General features: G+C 39.2%; 1 protein-coding gene across 4 annotated transcripts in view; it reads right to left on the reverse strand.

The window, feature by feature from the left end:
* Positions 1–11,211, reverse strand: part of LOC138353125 (tudor and KH domain-containing protein homolog) — a 41,187-nt gene extending 29,976 nt beyond the window's left edge. For 3 of the 4 annotated variants that reach the window (XM_069305930.1, XM_069305928.1, XM_069305927.1), the window contains exons 1-5: positions 10,487–10,658; positions 7,151–7,313; positions 4,431–4,558; positions 3,111–3,231; positions 503–576 (exon numbers count right to left, since the gene is read on the reverse strand). In XM_069305930.1, the coding sequence (XP_069162031.1) occupies positions 503–576; positions 3,111–3,231; positions 4,431–4,558; positions 7,151–7,313; positions 10,487–10,585 (585 nt within the window). In that variant the 5' untranslated portion in view covers positions 10,586–10,658. Of the gene's footprint in view, positions 1–502; positions 577–3,110; positions 3,232–4,430; positions 4,559–7,150; positions 7,314–10,486; positions 10,659–11,192 lie in introns of those variants that run through there. The other variant, XM_069305931.1, reaches the window with a different exon arrangement.
* Between the last annotated feature and the right edge of the window lie 4,584 nt (positions 11,212–15,795).

Genomic DNA, 15,795 nt, shown 5'->3' on the forward strand with positions numbered 1-15,795 from the left:
GTTACACACCCCCAGGAAGCAGCCTGTAGCAGCTGTTACTCCCAGGTATCTATTTACTGCTAGGTGAACAGGCGCATCGGGGTGAAAGAAACTCTGCCCATTTGTTTCTGCCATTGCTGGGGATTGATTCCCCTATTCCTAGGACTACGAATCCCGAGCACTGTCAACTCAGCCGTCAGGCCCCTGTGTACATGATCCAATGTCATACAATTTATGATGAACCTGGCTCAGAAAATGGTTAGACATTCTTAACTCTTAGGCAAATAATTATTTTTATAGGACTGTCAGATGGCACAAAATAAAATAATGATTGAAAACACAATACTAGTAAACAAACTCAATACACCAAGAAAGTTGGCCTTGGAAAAGTGTTACAAAGCATGCAAAACCATTACACCTTTAGCCGAGAGTGAGGGGAAGTAAGAGGATAGCCACAAACCACAAGAGTGGAATCCAGCCACCAATCGAGTACCTATTAACCAACAGATATTTCAGACTGTACCTTCTCCAAGAGTAGAGACCTGGCTGCCTCAATCTGCTCTTTGCCTCCCTTGAGAATAATCTTCCTCATATTCTCTGTGACATTCACATTAGATAACATTGAAAACAAAATAAATAGCATGCTCTTCACATAAATACTTGTTATAACGAATCCTGTCTAGGTTTATACTACCATATAAAATTATTGGAATAAATATGTAAGAACTGTTGAGTAAACATATTTTAGGCTACGTGTATGTGCAGCATCCCTACACAGTCAACTACATCGTATCCAATTTAACAGAACACAAAGTGATGATGATGATAATGTAGAGAAATACAAACATTAGAGTTTAGTACAGGTGATTAACAAAAACACACTGAGGACTTACAATTATGTAAATCCTAATTTCTATTTTTGTATAAAATTTGGAAGAAATGTAACAATATTAAGTTTTCCTCGATCCTTTTCTATATTGATGACACGCTTAATAGATACAGATTATATATGGCCTTTACTACTAACCTCACATTTATTGAAGCAAGCAGCCTAACCTCAAGCCAAGATTGGCCATCCCAAAGAAACATTCACCAAACATAACTAACATTCAGCCAGTAAATAATGGCAACTGTAATACATGTGTGAAGCAGAGATGGGCGAAATGAAGAACAGTTGCGAGGTGCAAGAAAGTTTTTTCCATTCATAAACAGAGGGGCAATTTATGGATGAACGAGCACTTGGCCAATATTGATGAAGATGGGTTGGCAAAAGCCAGCATTTTGAAACAACTAAATGGACCGAACTAACGACGGAGTTTGAAGCATAGTTGAAAGGACTCCTGGACACAACAGGCAGCATGATGAAGGCAACAGGAAAGACCATTGAGGTCTAAAAACTCTCAACTACACCACAAGAAACTGCAAACTGTAGTGGTAGGAATTAAATCAAATGGGATACCATAGTGATCTGGGTGACTACACACAAAATAATGAAACCCAACTGACTACAGGTATCTAATGGAGATACCATTATCCGAACAGGTATCTAATGGAGGTGTAGGGAGACATGCCAACTCCATGGAAGATAGCCTTCATTAATACAGTAATGTCATTTGAGGCAAAATATCGAAGGTGTGGGGGGTTCAAAATGTTAAAACTAATGTAATGCTGGAGATGTGAAGAGAAAATGCCTGAACTGAACAACGTAATAACTAGGTTACTCCCTTCCGAATGTGACATGCATGCCTCCTAGAGGCCACTCTGGGCAACACTGGGGTTCTCATTTATCAAGATAACCCAGTTATATGAACAACCGTTTGTGTGCCATGACTTATCTCTTGGATACACAGTTTGGATACAATATAGTTGACTGAATGCTTAACTATGGTCATGCAAATGTTCAGTGTAACCATGCAGAAATTATGTATATATACCAAATTGTCTAACTTCAGATGTTTCTATAAAACTTTGAGTTTATGTTTATTAATAACAATTGTAATTAAATGATAAATAAAACACAGTTTTAACAAGAAACATAAGGAATTCACTAATATAAAACATAAGGATGCCACTTACAAGCAAGATACAAAGACATACAAAAGTAATGCTTACTTAAAAGGACTATGAAACAAGTATTACTTTTAGCATTCATATTCAATTACAAATACAGTACACCAAATAGAAAACTGTAATATTCATTAATTATTTTGAGTAATACTGTGTAATGTATTCCATTATGAGACACTATTATTGCCTTGCAACCTCTATTACAGTAAGTACAGTACTGTACTATATTACTGTACACGAGGGGCTGCTCCCTCGATGTTGGTACTACCGATTCACACTACAAGCTTCTCTTTAGCCTGGACACACTATACTCTCAATTCCAACATTAAATTAGATAATTCCTACAAGTCAACTAAGGAAGCCATCCCTGGCCCCCTTTACTTGCCTTATATCACAATGTTGTACAAATAATATTATGATACTCATAAATTTAGTCTAACCATATCATGTTACGAATAATGCAAGACATTATTTAGGCTACAATTGATCCTTATCTTTTTCTGTAGGTGGGATAGTGGATGGTTATGTGGCGAGGGTCAAGAATTGGGATACATATAGTGGTTGGGTAAGGGTTGGGAAGAAGCACTAGGGTATAGGTGCACTTAACTATTTTTGCTTGCCTATCAGTGACAATGGGGGAGCGAGATCTACCTCTTTATATCTTGTCTCCGAGCTGTTCATACTTGGTGCACTAATTACCTGTCTCAATATTAATGTCATCATATTTCTTTTTAAAGTTGTAGATGGAATCAACAACCTCTTCCTTCAATGCATTCCACTTTCCTACCACTCATACAAGGAAGCTTCCATACATCTCCAACTCTATTGTATATCCAGCTTTCATCAATGTTCCCTTGTCCTACCTCTTTTTAATTTAAATTGGCTTTTTAATTGAAATAAATAGCAAAGTTGCAGGTAGTGGAATTGGACATACTGTATATATTACACAGTACAGCACTGTATATAATTTTTTTAAGTTTATACTATATTATTAATAATAATAATAATAATAATAATAAAAAGTCTGAACTTACATGTAACGTGTGGTGATGTAAATCACTTACCTGGGTACGATAGACTAGCTATTCGGTCTTCATCTCTCTCCACAATAATCTTTGACCCACTTGCACGCGATATGCTACGAATCACATCCCCATTCCTACCAATTATTCGACCAACAGCTGCCTGAAATCCAAGGAGTGCTAATATAACCTAATTTAACAAATTCTACATTAAAAAATAAGCATTAACAAGAAAAAATGTCATTAACAAATCCAAGCACCTTAACAATAAAAGGCACACAAAAAAGCACATACATATGATAATAGACATCAGAGAAGTATAGACCGAGTGATTAAATATCAAGCCATCTTCTAAACACTAACGCTGAACAATTTAAGGTTAATATTCAATTATAAGACAGTAAAATGTTAAGACATTTCTTTGAAACAGTTATCAGACCAAAAGTTTCAATATGCAGAAGATAAGAGTGCATTTATTTGAAGATATATGCCACCAAGTTAGGAGTGCACAAGCATAAAATAATGGGACTAAGCTACATGGAGAAGATGAGGTTATTCAATTCAACTACTTGGGAGCAAAGAAGGTAGAGAATGATACGATCATTACAATACTGAAGAGAATAAACAAGGTGCACAAGGACACTCATTTGGGAGAAAATAGGACAAGCAAGCCACAGTGAAAGCTAAAAAAAAAAAAAGCAAACCAGTCAGAAATGTAAGTACAGTAGTACTGTTCTGTCCACGTATATTGTGTGGGTGCTCAACAAGGGGAATGCACTGAAAGATGAAATTAAAAGTCACTTTGATCCATATTTTTGAATTGAGCATATAATTTTAACACCGAGAGATTTATAATGCACGAAGTATCAGTCCAGAGAATATTATGAGAAAAAATGAGAAGGCTAAATATATTTAGCCCTAAAAGTGTGGTTATCATCATGTGTTAAATGTCTAGTGCAATATGGTCACCATGTACAGATGTACATCTTTGATCAGTGTTAGATAACCAACGTTGCCTATATACTTCCAATAGCTCAACAGCGTCTCTTAATAGCCACAGAAGGCCTCAGTTATTTCTTGTAATGTTGCCTCCATCTGTGAACTCGGTCCCAACATCGTAAGCAAATCCACACATCCTCCTCTTCAACGAACGCTTGTTCGTCAAATCGGGTGAGAAAATCCGGCATGGAAAGTGGGTGTTCTAATCAGAGATTTGCCAAATTGAAGTTTATTGAATTGAGGTTACACTGAATAAATATAATGTGTATTTGTATTTTGGCATTTTTTCCTACATTTAGAACAAAGTAGTCATCATTCTCTCACTTCATCATTAAGAATGACACAAACACACATGCTACTTACAATGGGTACCAACATTTCTACAGCTTCAATCACTGGTTGATCATTTACAGCTTTGATGACTAACTTTTGTGCCAAAGCAATATTTTCTTCTGAACCTTTGATGATGCATGTTCGGTGCCCATCAACTTCTGCAAAGAAAATGAAATATGCAAATATTTATTCATCTGCCAAATAAAGGCAAATCAATTTAGGTGCTAGGTAAAGGTTCCTCACAATTATTACAAGCATGGAAATACTGTAACATGGAAAGTTTGTTATTCATTCTCAGCACTGATTCTAAGGCATGAGTAGTGAATTGACATACAGCAGACCCACATAGCCAAGTGCAATTTTTATTTCCTATTGTATTTCACACTTGTTTTACTGTTCATTATTTATTGAGCCTATTATTTATGGAGATAAGTAGCCAATTAAGAGTGGACACAAAATACCTGTACGAACCACAGTAAAGCCCTAAGTCAGCTTCACCTTTGCCCTTTATTTGCGACCTTTGAATTCCAGCACCCCCCCCCCCAATAAAGAAAACATGAACATGTATTTTCATGCGAGTTCTATTGGTAATCCACACTAAACTAACTGCCAATATAAGTTATGCATTAACATTGATAACTGGGATGAAGGCAATATCCTTTAGCTAAAAAAGTGATCGAGGGGTCAGAATGTTAAACTTAATATTCGGCCCATCCTCATGTTTTTGTAATGTGTGAACATTAATAGTCAAAGTATGATGTTGTATATTACTGTCATTTAGATCATGTAAAATCACCATCTAACAACATGGCTTATCTATTTTATGTACAGACCTTTTTTTTTCTACCAGCAATTTTAACAAAATAAAAAATACACGTACAGTACTAAGTACGTAATATACATAATTACATCAGAAGACTCAAATCACACTTTTTTAAATACTTATTGTCCCTCAAATGTTTTCAATAAAAAGCATGATTTTAACGTGAACAACATAGTAGAATAACCCTTAAAAGTGTAAACTGAGTTTGCAGCTCTAATTCTGTTTCACGTACCCATCTGTCCTCTTTCCTGGTGTTTCCCCCCTTGTTACCAGGACATGCAACTGTGGGTGGAAGTGTAAGCTCAAATTTTAGCAACTGTCTTCCAAGGTATACAGCATTTAATAAATAAATAAACGTTTATTTAGGTAAGGTACATACATACAAGAAATTTTTTACAAAGATTGGTTGCCTTATAGGTAGAGCTAGTACATACAATGCCTAAAGCCACTATTACGCAAAGCGTTTCGGGCATCTCTTCAAACTTTATTTGTCATTCCGCTATTGTGTCCTTTCTGCTCCTCTTACTTCATAACTCTCTTTTGCAGCTTTTGTTAAGTTTATCACCTTGCTTGTGCACCAAATAAAAAAATAAAAATTATAAGAATTTGTTTTCTAGAATGATGCATTTGAATACAAAATGTAAGTTGGAAAAAAAAATCAGTCTTTATCTGGTTTTGTGCACAGCAGAAGCAATTGGGATGAGCATTATTGCATCTGTCAACATGAGAGATTGAGCGAGTTTGTTGTTGCAGGAGTGAGGGTGCTAGGACTGTCCCCAGAGTCAATTTGGACATACTGTACCAGTTTTTACAAAGTTTGCTTCCGATAGGTCATATTTGTGCTCAACTCATGCATTCCTCCTTCTAACTCTGACCTCTTACCATAAGTTGTCTTAATACCATACGTCAGGCTGCGAGCAGCCGCGTCCAACAGCCTGGTTGATCAGTCCGGCAACCAGGAGGCCTGGTCGACGACCGGGCCGTGGGGACGCTAAGCCCCGGAAGCACCTCAAGGTAACCTCAAGGTAAGGCATACAATCTCTTAGTTCATTCATGCTAAACATCCTAGTGGATATTTTGTCTCAGGGGTTACTTCTGTATTTAGGGAATACAGTACTAATTAAATTTATGTGCCCTTTGATTATTATTTTATTTTAAATGGCCAGTTCACAAAATTGTTTCGCATTTACCACATTTGATATATAAAATGATTCAAGTTCCTAGTTCACTGGGTTTTGATGTTCTCTATAACTAAATCAAACAATACAGTACCATTAGGTTATTACATTTGAGACTCCCTTCAAACCTACAAACAAACAATGCAAGAGTTGATTTACAAGCTACCAACATTTATTTTGTATCGAGTGTGAACAGTATATGTAATTACGCAAGTGTAATTACAGGATTACAACTACACTTGTGGTGTCCCATCTTCCCAGTACTCTGTCAAGACGCTTTGAAATTACTGATGATTTTGGCTTTCACGGCCTTCTCACTTAACTTGATCCAACCATCTAAGACTATTTGCAAAAGAAAACTTTAATATTTTAATATTAACTTTTTAATATCTTTGTTTCCTCGAGTTAAATCTATGACCTTTTTTCTTGAAGTTGCAGGTTTCAAGAATTCTTCTTTGTAAATTTTGTTGATTCCCATTACTATTTTGTATGTATTGCTCGTATCTTTTTATTCTAGCTTTGGCATACTGTATTTAACACTTATAGCCTCTCCTCATAGCAGGTGCATATGTGCATGCACCTGCCTACAAATATTACTTGAAATTCGTCAATTGAATAAGAAGACTGGCAGTTAGTGTAAAGAAAAATGAATTAGGACTCTTACTTATGGCTATAAGCATAGTATTATGGCATATTAGCAAACTAGTAGTATGCTATGACACTGACAAAGCAACACATGCTCAACCAACCTTCATCACTGAAACTTATTTTAGTATTTGTACGCTCTTGAATCAATTTGATGTTTGAGCCTTGTCTTCCAATGACGAGTCCAACAACATTAAGTGGCACTTGCACTTTGGTTATTGACCACTGGTTGACCATGGTATTAACCAGCTTAATTTCATCCTCATCCTGCAATAAAGATATGATATTAACTAACTGGAGTTGGTTTGAAATCATCATAGAATCTCAATGTTTCAGATTTGTTACTGTAACATTGAAATATTAGGTAAAAACTAAATTAAGACATTATCATGATTTATCATTTGGTAGTGAAGAGCACAATGTGCCGATTGTTGTAGAGAAGAACCAAAATGAGAATAAAACATTAAATGCCAATTAATAAGCACTAGCTGTGTGTATGTATCTGTCAGACCAGTTAAAGTCTACTCTCAATTTGGTGTTTCTCTATATGCATCATCCTCACCGAAAATGATTTACACAGTATATGAAGACAAGAGATTCAGTACACAAATGCCTAGTTTTTTATATAAAGTAAAAAATTCAACTCAAGATATTGAATGGAAAGAAAAAACAATACTGGACATTAAAGTTTTCTGTCTCCAACATTGAGAAATCAAGTGTGATCAAAAATTGAAATATTTAATAACAGTGCAATATATATATATTCACTATGCCCTATAGGCTAATTTCACTTAGCAAAATTTTAATTTCAACCTATACTGTAATATCTGACTGATTTACCCGAGGACCACTAACACTAGCGGGCTCAATGAGGACAGGAAGCTGTCAGCTTGTTGATGACCCCCCCCCCCATTTGCCTTTATTTTTTCCAGTTGGACTTTAAAATTTAACAGAATTTTGGCATTTATAGCTTTGGCAGGTAGGTGGTTCCATGGGTTTATAACCCTGTGGATGAAAAAGCATCTGTTCTCAGTCCTACATAGTGACTTGTTAAGCTTGAAACCGTTGCTCCTTGTTTTGTGACAAGGACATGTCACTTATTGAATGAAATAGAGTGACAATAGACAACTGCCAAATGAATATGTCTGCAAACAAAATTAACAACATATATCTCATGTCCTCAGCCTAAAAACTTTCAAAAGGTAGCAAGGCCATACCTGAGTGAACAAAAACCTTGCTAACTAAAAATCACAAATAGATTTGATTTTAAATATTCTCAATACCTTCCCAAGGCCCCAACTATTTCTTGTAATATTGAGTCCATCTATAAAAATCCAGTCCTGTCATAAATGTGATTTAGAGATCCCTGTACTGTATATTCAGTGTGTCCCCATTCATACCCTAATATTTCCCATGCTCTATGGGCTGATTTCAATGAGTTAAATTTTAACTTCAACCTGTCATATGAAGGACAAATACCAAGAGAACCTGTCTGTGAAGACATTTACTACATCTAACATTTTTGACACCCTAGCCTTGAAACCTCATTTTCAAAGGGAAAAAGAACCTGTATTCATGAATGAAAACTGGGGGATATCTAAAAATTAAAATGTATCATTGAATTTAGTTTTAAATATACTCAATGACTTTTCCTTACTATTTCTTGCAATGTTGTGGTCATCTACAAAATCATTATACAGTAAATGTGATTGAAGCCATAAGTGTTATCATAAATATGGTACCTAAAATTTCATTGTAATTATCTAAGTAGTCACAGGATAAGATAATGATCGTGGTGTCCTGTCTTCCCACCACTCCGTCATATGTTATATAACTACTGATGTTTGGCCTCCACCACCCTCTCACTTAACTGGTTCCAACCATTTACCCCTCTGTTCGCAAAAGTGAATTTTCTTAAATTTCTTCAGCCTTGTTAGCTTAAATCTATGACCTCTTATTCTTGAAGTTCCAGGTCTCAGGAATTTTTCCCTATCAATTTTGTAGATACTTGTTACTAATTTGTACATAGTGATCATATCGCCTTTTTCTATCTTCTAATTTTGACATATTTAATGCCTCTAACCTCTTCTTGTAGCTCTGTCTTTCAGTTCCAGGAGCTATTTAGTACAGTCAAGTTATTTTGCCTAAAAAGGCAAGGTCATTTCATTAATCAAATCTAATTTTAAAAACTTTATACTTCCCTAGTTCCCGTTGTTTGGAATAGAAAGCTTGTACATAGGGTTGTATCAAGATCCCCCCCCTCCCCCCCACTCCTAGGTCAAACCACTGTCCTGACCTTTCAAACCCACAACAGCTGCTTAACTCCCGGGTTCCAATTTACTGCTATTTGAACACGGGCATTAGGTGAAAGAAAATGCCCAACCATTTCTATCCCAACCAGGATTCCCTATTGCAGGTCACGAAAAACCCAACTGTACGTACTACTGACACCCCGAGATGGAACACATACAAGGAGCAACAGTTTCGAGCTCAACATGCCACAATGTAGGACAACACACAAGATGCTTTTTCACCAGTGGGATTATACAACTATGGAACAGCTACCTACATATTCTGCAAATGCCAAGACAATGTTGTAGTTCAAAATCCTGCAGGATAAAAATCATGACTACAGGTGGGGGGGAGGGGGGAGATGTCTGACAAGACACCAGAATCTTGTGCAAGTCGAGGCCACTCGGGTAAATATTTTGACACTATTTAATACTTCCACACTATTATATATATTCACAATGTAAATGTAAGAGTGTGCTTGAAAATTTTAATATGAAATGCCCGTGTACGAACTGACCCGTATTTGCAAGCGATGAGTCGCAATAACGTGGCTAAAAAAAGTTGACCAAACCACACACTAGAAGGTGAAGGGACGACAAAGTTTCAGTCCGTCCTGGACCATTCTCAAGTTAATAGTTAAACGTCGTCGTCCCTTCACCTTCTAGTGTGTGGTCTGGTCGACTGACCCGTATTTCTTTAAGGTATTGTCATATTGTACACAGTTGTATGCATGCTGGACATTTCATTAGCAAAAAGTATTGAAGGCGCCTATCTTACTATCCTAAGATAGTAAGCATATCTTACTGCATATTCATTTTATACAATAGTTCACATATTAACATACATCATGAGGTTGGTGTAGGGCTTAAACTACAATACTGTATATAGTTACTGTACAGAAACCACTACTGAGTGAACCGACTGGACTTATATACCCGTTATTCTCCACTACACACACAAGTCCAACATTACCAACGGTACTCCCAACACCTTAACAAAATTACGCATGACAAAAAAATCTTATTTACAAATTACGTCATGACAAAAAATATTGTTTACAACGTGCGAGGAAATCACACGAGCAGCAGCAGCAGCGTGGAGCTACAACCCCACTTAACAAGTGTGTCACGCCTTCACACACCAAATACCTTCTTAGTGAGGTAGTAATAGATGGCTCCAGCCACACCAGAGAGCAAGAGAGCTCCACCTAGAGGCAAGAGAAGTGATTTAGAGCGGCCGGCGTCCATGACAGCAGCAGCAACAACCCTCCCCAGCGGCCGGCCACCCACCACTGACGCCCACGGTTGCCTCCTCCAAACTGCTCAAAGTAGCGAGCTGACGCTCCAAAAGTAGCGAATTTGTAATAAAAGTAGCCCAATTTCTTGTTTAGTGACTGTATACGTATATATATATTTACATGTATGTATGAGAGTGTGTACATGTGTATACACCATTAATAATTTTGTAACTAGCGTCAAATATTGTTATTTGCTTAGCTAAACGAACTAGAGGGTTCAGTTCCTGAACCGATTATGTGCCTCTGTAATCCTTTACACCACCACCCACGGGATGGGTATGGGGTGCATAATAAGGAAAGAAATTGAATTAGTGACTGATACGGGTTAGAAAGTAATATATTTTGATATATAGAGTACACTAAACGATGTTAATTGTTTTATTAATATTTCTGCACACACACACACACACATATATATATATATATATATATATATATATATATATATATATATATATATATATATATATATATATATATATATATATATATATATATATATATATATATATATATATATATATATATATATAAAAGAAAATAATAGGATAAGTTACCAATATTTACTGAATGAAGCATAATGGGAGTGGAGTCCTTCCACGTCTTCACAGTTGGAGATTATCAAGATCTTCGATCACATATATAAAACACATATATGCGCTGGCGTGTGTTCGCTTCGGTTTTCGTCTGCAAAGATAATAAAATGCCCAATAGAAATTGAGAACAAGTTAAAATTGTGAATAATAAGATTAAACATTCTGCTTGTAACTTATTTAATGTATTTACGTTTACCTGAATAAACATTATTATTATTATATAGATATTAAATGTGGGCTGACGTGCTAAGCGCACTGCTTATAATGTTGTATATCTTATTATTTATCAGCGAGGGCTTTGTCTCTTATTACAGAACGAATAGACTAAAGATGGTGCAAACAAGACAACTGCAATAATCCATTGGATTATTTGCAATGTTTGCAACTAGACCACAGTGGCACACTTCATTGATTTTTTGCCGCCAGAGATGGATAGTTCATTAAGCATCCCTTATTCAACCAGCGAGTGGTAGTTTATTGTGCACCCCAAAGCCCGACCAGTTGTGTAACCGCAAGCCTAGCATGAACGAACCGGACAAAAACATCTGAAGCACAACCATGCACGAATCGAAGCCCGACCATGCACAACCCGAAGCCCAAATAGTGACACCCCCGGAGCCCGACCAGTTACTTAACCAGAGCCCGACCAGTTATTTAACCGGAGCCCGACCAGTTGTGTAACTGAACCACCAGTTGTGTAACCGGACCCAGATCAGTTGTGTAACCGCAACCCTAGCAAGTATACATGTCATCCAACCCCCACCAAGCTAAAAAGCCCCAGAACCCAACCAAACTCCATTCCTAGCTCGACCAAACAAAAATCTCCTTAGCTCTACGTAAAACCCTCAACTTGCCCTAGAAACCAACTATGGAGCCATAGCAAACAACAATTGAGCTATGTACGAAAAAAGAAACCCGGATTTCTAGCAAACATATAACCATAGAGCCCTAGCAAACAAAGCTGGAGCACTAGTACACAAACAACCCTTGGAGCACAACCATGCCTGAACCGGAGCCCGACCATGCACAACCCAAAGGCCTAGTGACACCCCCGGAGCCCGACCAGTTAACTAACCGGAGCCCGACCAGTTATTTAACCGGAGCCCGACCAGTTGTGTAACCGGACCCAGATCAGTTGTGTAACCGCAACCCTAGCAAGTATACATGTCATCCAACCCCCACCAAGCTAAAACGCCCCAGAACCCAACCAAACTTTATTCCTAGCTCGACCAAACAAAAATCTCCTTAGCGCTACCCTAAAACCCTCCACTTGCCCTAGAAACCAACTGTGGAGCCATAGCAAACAAAATTGATCTATGTACGAAAAAAACGGATTTCTAGCAAACATATAGCCATAGAACCCTAGCAAACAAAGCTGGAGCACTAGTACACAAACAACCCTTGGAGCACAATCATGCATGAACCGGAGCCCGACCATGCACAACCCAAAGGCCTAGTGACACCCCCCGGAGCCCGACCAGTTAAGTAACCGGAGCCCGACCAGTTATGTAACCGGAACCCGACCAGTTAATTGACTTGAGAATGGTCCAGGACGGACCGAAACGTCGTCGTCCCTTCAATTTCTAGTGTGTGGTCTGGTCAACATACTTCAGCCACGTTATTGTGACTCATCGCCTGCCCGACCAGTTATTTAACCGGAGCCCGGCCAGTTATTTAACCGGAGCCCGGCCAGTTATTTAACCGGAGCCCGACCAGTTGTGTAACTGAACCACCAGTTGTGTAACCGGACCCAGATCAGTTGTGTAACCGCAAGCCTAGCAAGTATACATGTCATCCAACCCCCACTAAGCTAAAAAGCCCCAGAACCCAACCAAACTCCATTCCTAGCTCGACCAAACAACAATCTCTTTAGCCCTACCTAAAACCCCTCAACTTGCCCTAGAAACCAACTATGGAGCCCTAGGAAACAAAAATTGATCTATGTACGAAAAAAACGGATTTCTAGCAAACATATAACCATAGAGCCCTAGCAAACAAAGCTGAAGCACTAGTACACAAACAACCCTTGGAGCACAACCATGCATGAACCGGAGCCCGACCATGCACAACCCAAAGCCCAAGTGGCACCCCCAAGTGAAGAAAATGTATATATGCTGATTAGCATTGTAAATTTGTGGCCACGTCTGTGGTAGAAAATAATAATAAAAAAAGTTAACGAAAGTAGACCGTCAATTGTATAAGTTTCTGGTGCGCCCCGACATGAATTATTGCATCCAGGCATGGAGACCATCTTCAGAAAGACATAGCTGCTCTGGAGTCATGTCTTACCAGAGCTATGGAACTATGTCTTACGACAAAAAACCATACCAGAGCTTAGTCATCTCTCGTATCAGGAACGGTTGAGGGCCACAGGGCTAACACCACAAACCAGGCATGACAGGCCGGACTTCATAGAAACCTTTAAAATATTAAACAAGTTTGAGGACGTCGACCAGGACAATGTCTTCAAAAGGTCAGATATTACACGAGCAAGGAATAGCGGCTTCAAACTCAACAAGCCAGAATGTTGGACAGGAAATAGACGATGCTTTTCACCCATAGGGTTGTAAACCCGTGGAACCGCCTACCCGCCGAAGCCGTAAACGCCAAAACTCTGCTGGGTTTTAAAATACAGCTGGAAAAGATCATCAGGGCAAATGGCGGGACCTTTGACAAGCCGCCGGCTTACTGTCGTCATCGAGGCTACTAGTGTTAGTGGCCCTCGGGTAAATTCAGTTCCTGGAGGGGTGTCCCCGCTTCTTTTTGTTGGGAAGTTGTTCATATATGGCAGTATTTGTACACTGGACTGTCGCTTGTCTCTAAACTTAGTTTTTAAACTATTAACTTAATGAAATAATATTACCTTATACGGGAGAATAATTCTAAATGATAAAATTGACGAATGCGGCATTGGGTTGGGCGGCCGCGTTGGCGAGCCTGGCCTGAGGACAGCCTAAAAAAAAAAAAAAAAAAAAAAAATTTAAAACATTTAAAAAAATAAATGCTTCACCCTCCACATACTTCAAAGTGCAAATAATAGCCAACAGAACCTAAATACCGAACCTACTGTAGCGAGTAGATTATCCCAATAATATACTCGCTCCAAATATAGTGTTAATGTTCCTGTCAACCTTTGGAGATGAATGAGGTGAGGCGTTGCCCGGGCAACACGGTGAGATGCCCGGGCATATAAGCAGCAATAGCAAACATTAACCAGAGTCTACTTTCAAGTGTGGTCTAGAGCAGACACTTGCGAGATACTGTACCGACGCTCAGTGCGCTCAACTCACACCAACGTATCACCTGTGTACTTCTGTATATTCGACCAAATATATGTATAGTATCTTAGTGTCTGTGTTTATTTGTCACCATACTTTACGTAACAATAGAACCGTTACATTGGTGACCCCAGAGAGTTTCGACGATACCCAGCCCAGCGACGATACCCACGATGGACTACAACATGGACTCTCACTGGACCTCCACTGCTGCTGCTTGCTGTGGACCGCAGCCACCTGTCGTGAAACGTTGCCAACACCCTTGCCACAGCTATGATTTTCATCGCGATCATCTCTGCATTTTCATCTACTACGGCTTGCTGCTCCACGATCACTACTCACTCATCTGGCAGCTTCATCAGTAACTACATAATGTGGGATCTACAGCCTGCCCTGCCGACTCTCCGTCGCTGCCAGGGCACTGCTTGTTCTACAGGGACGCCCACGAAAGCTGCTCTTTCGTCAGATTCATCTACACGTTCACTGCATTTTGATACTCTGCCGACTCAAGCCCTTTGCGCAGTACAGGACTTACAGCTTGCGTTTCCGACTCTTCGTCGCCTCCAGGACAATTCAGCTCTAGCAGTGATTACCTCGTTGTCCTAACTACGTGCCTACATTACCTCCTAATGTCCTGGTGCCCGAGCCCATCCGCCCCGGATCTAAATGCTCCACCAGCGACCCAAGGACGCAACAATTATGCACATTCTTCTCTCCTGCTACACCGAGCTTGTCCACACACTGCCTACATCTTTTGGTACCAGACTACAATTTCCAGTCAACAATGTAGTACTCGGCGTGTACAGTCCTAATCAACCCAAAACGCTACAGCTTCGACACAGAGCAGACAGCAGACTACGACCACATCGAGCCGCCACGCTCTCGCTCCCCGAGTTTAGACACTCACAATTCTCAATCGAGCCGCCACGCTCTCCCACATAGAGCTCCACGACTCCGGCCTCACTCAGCTCTTTGCTCTGCTCCAGGCTTCGTCTCAACACTGCTAAATCCAGAGACACATCCACCGACTACGCAGTTCACTTTTCGACCACAGTTACCAGCAGCACTGCGACGACGGACGATCCTGTGCGACCTCTCACCCTACAACCCCAGTTAGATGACGAAGAGGAGGAAGTTAACTTTGATGGTTATGTAACGCGAGCAGGGCGTACAATTCGCCGACCAGCTAAGTTCCTTGATCAAGTATTTTTCCTTTCATCCCCTGGGAGGGGGAGTTCTGTAGCGAGTAGATTATCCCAATAATATACTCGCTCCAAATATAGTGT

This window comes from Procambarus clarkii, chromosome 56, assembly GCF_040958095.1.
Source record: "Procambarus clarkii isolate CNS0578487 chromosome 56, FALCON_Pclarkii_2.0, whole genome shotgun sequence".
NCBI classification, from domain to species: Eukaryota; Metazoa; Arthropoda; class Malacostraca; order Decapoda; family Cambaridae; genus Procambarus; species Procambarus clarkii.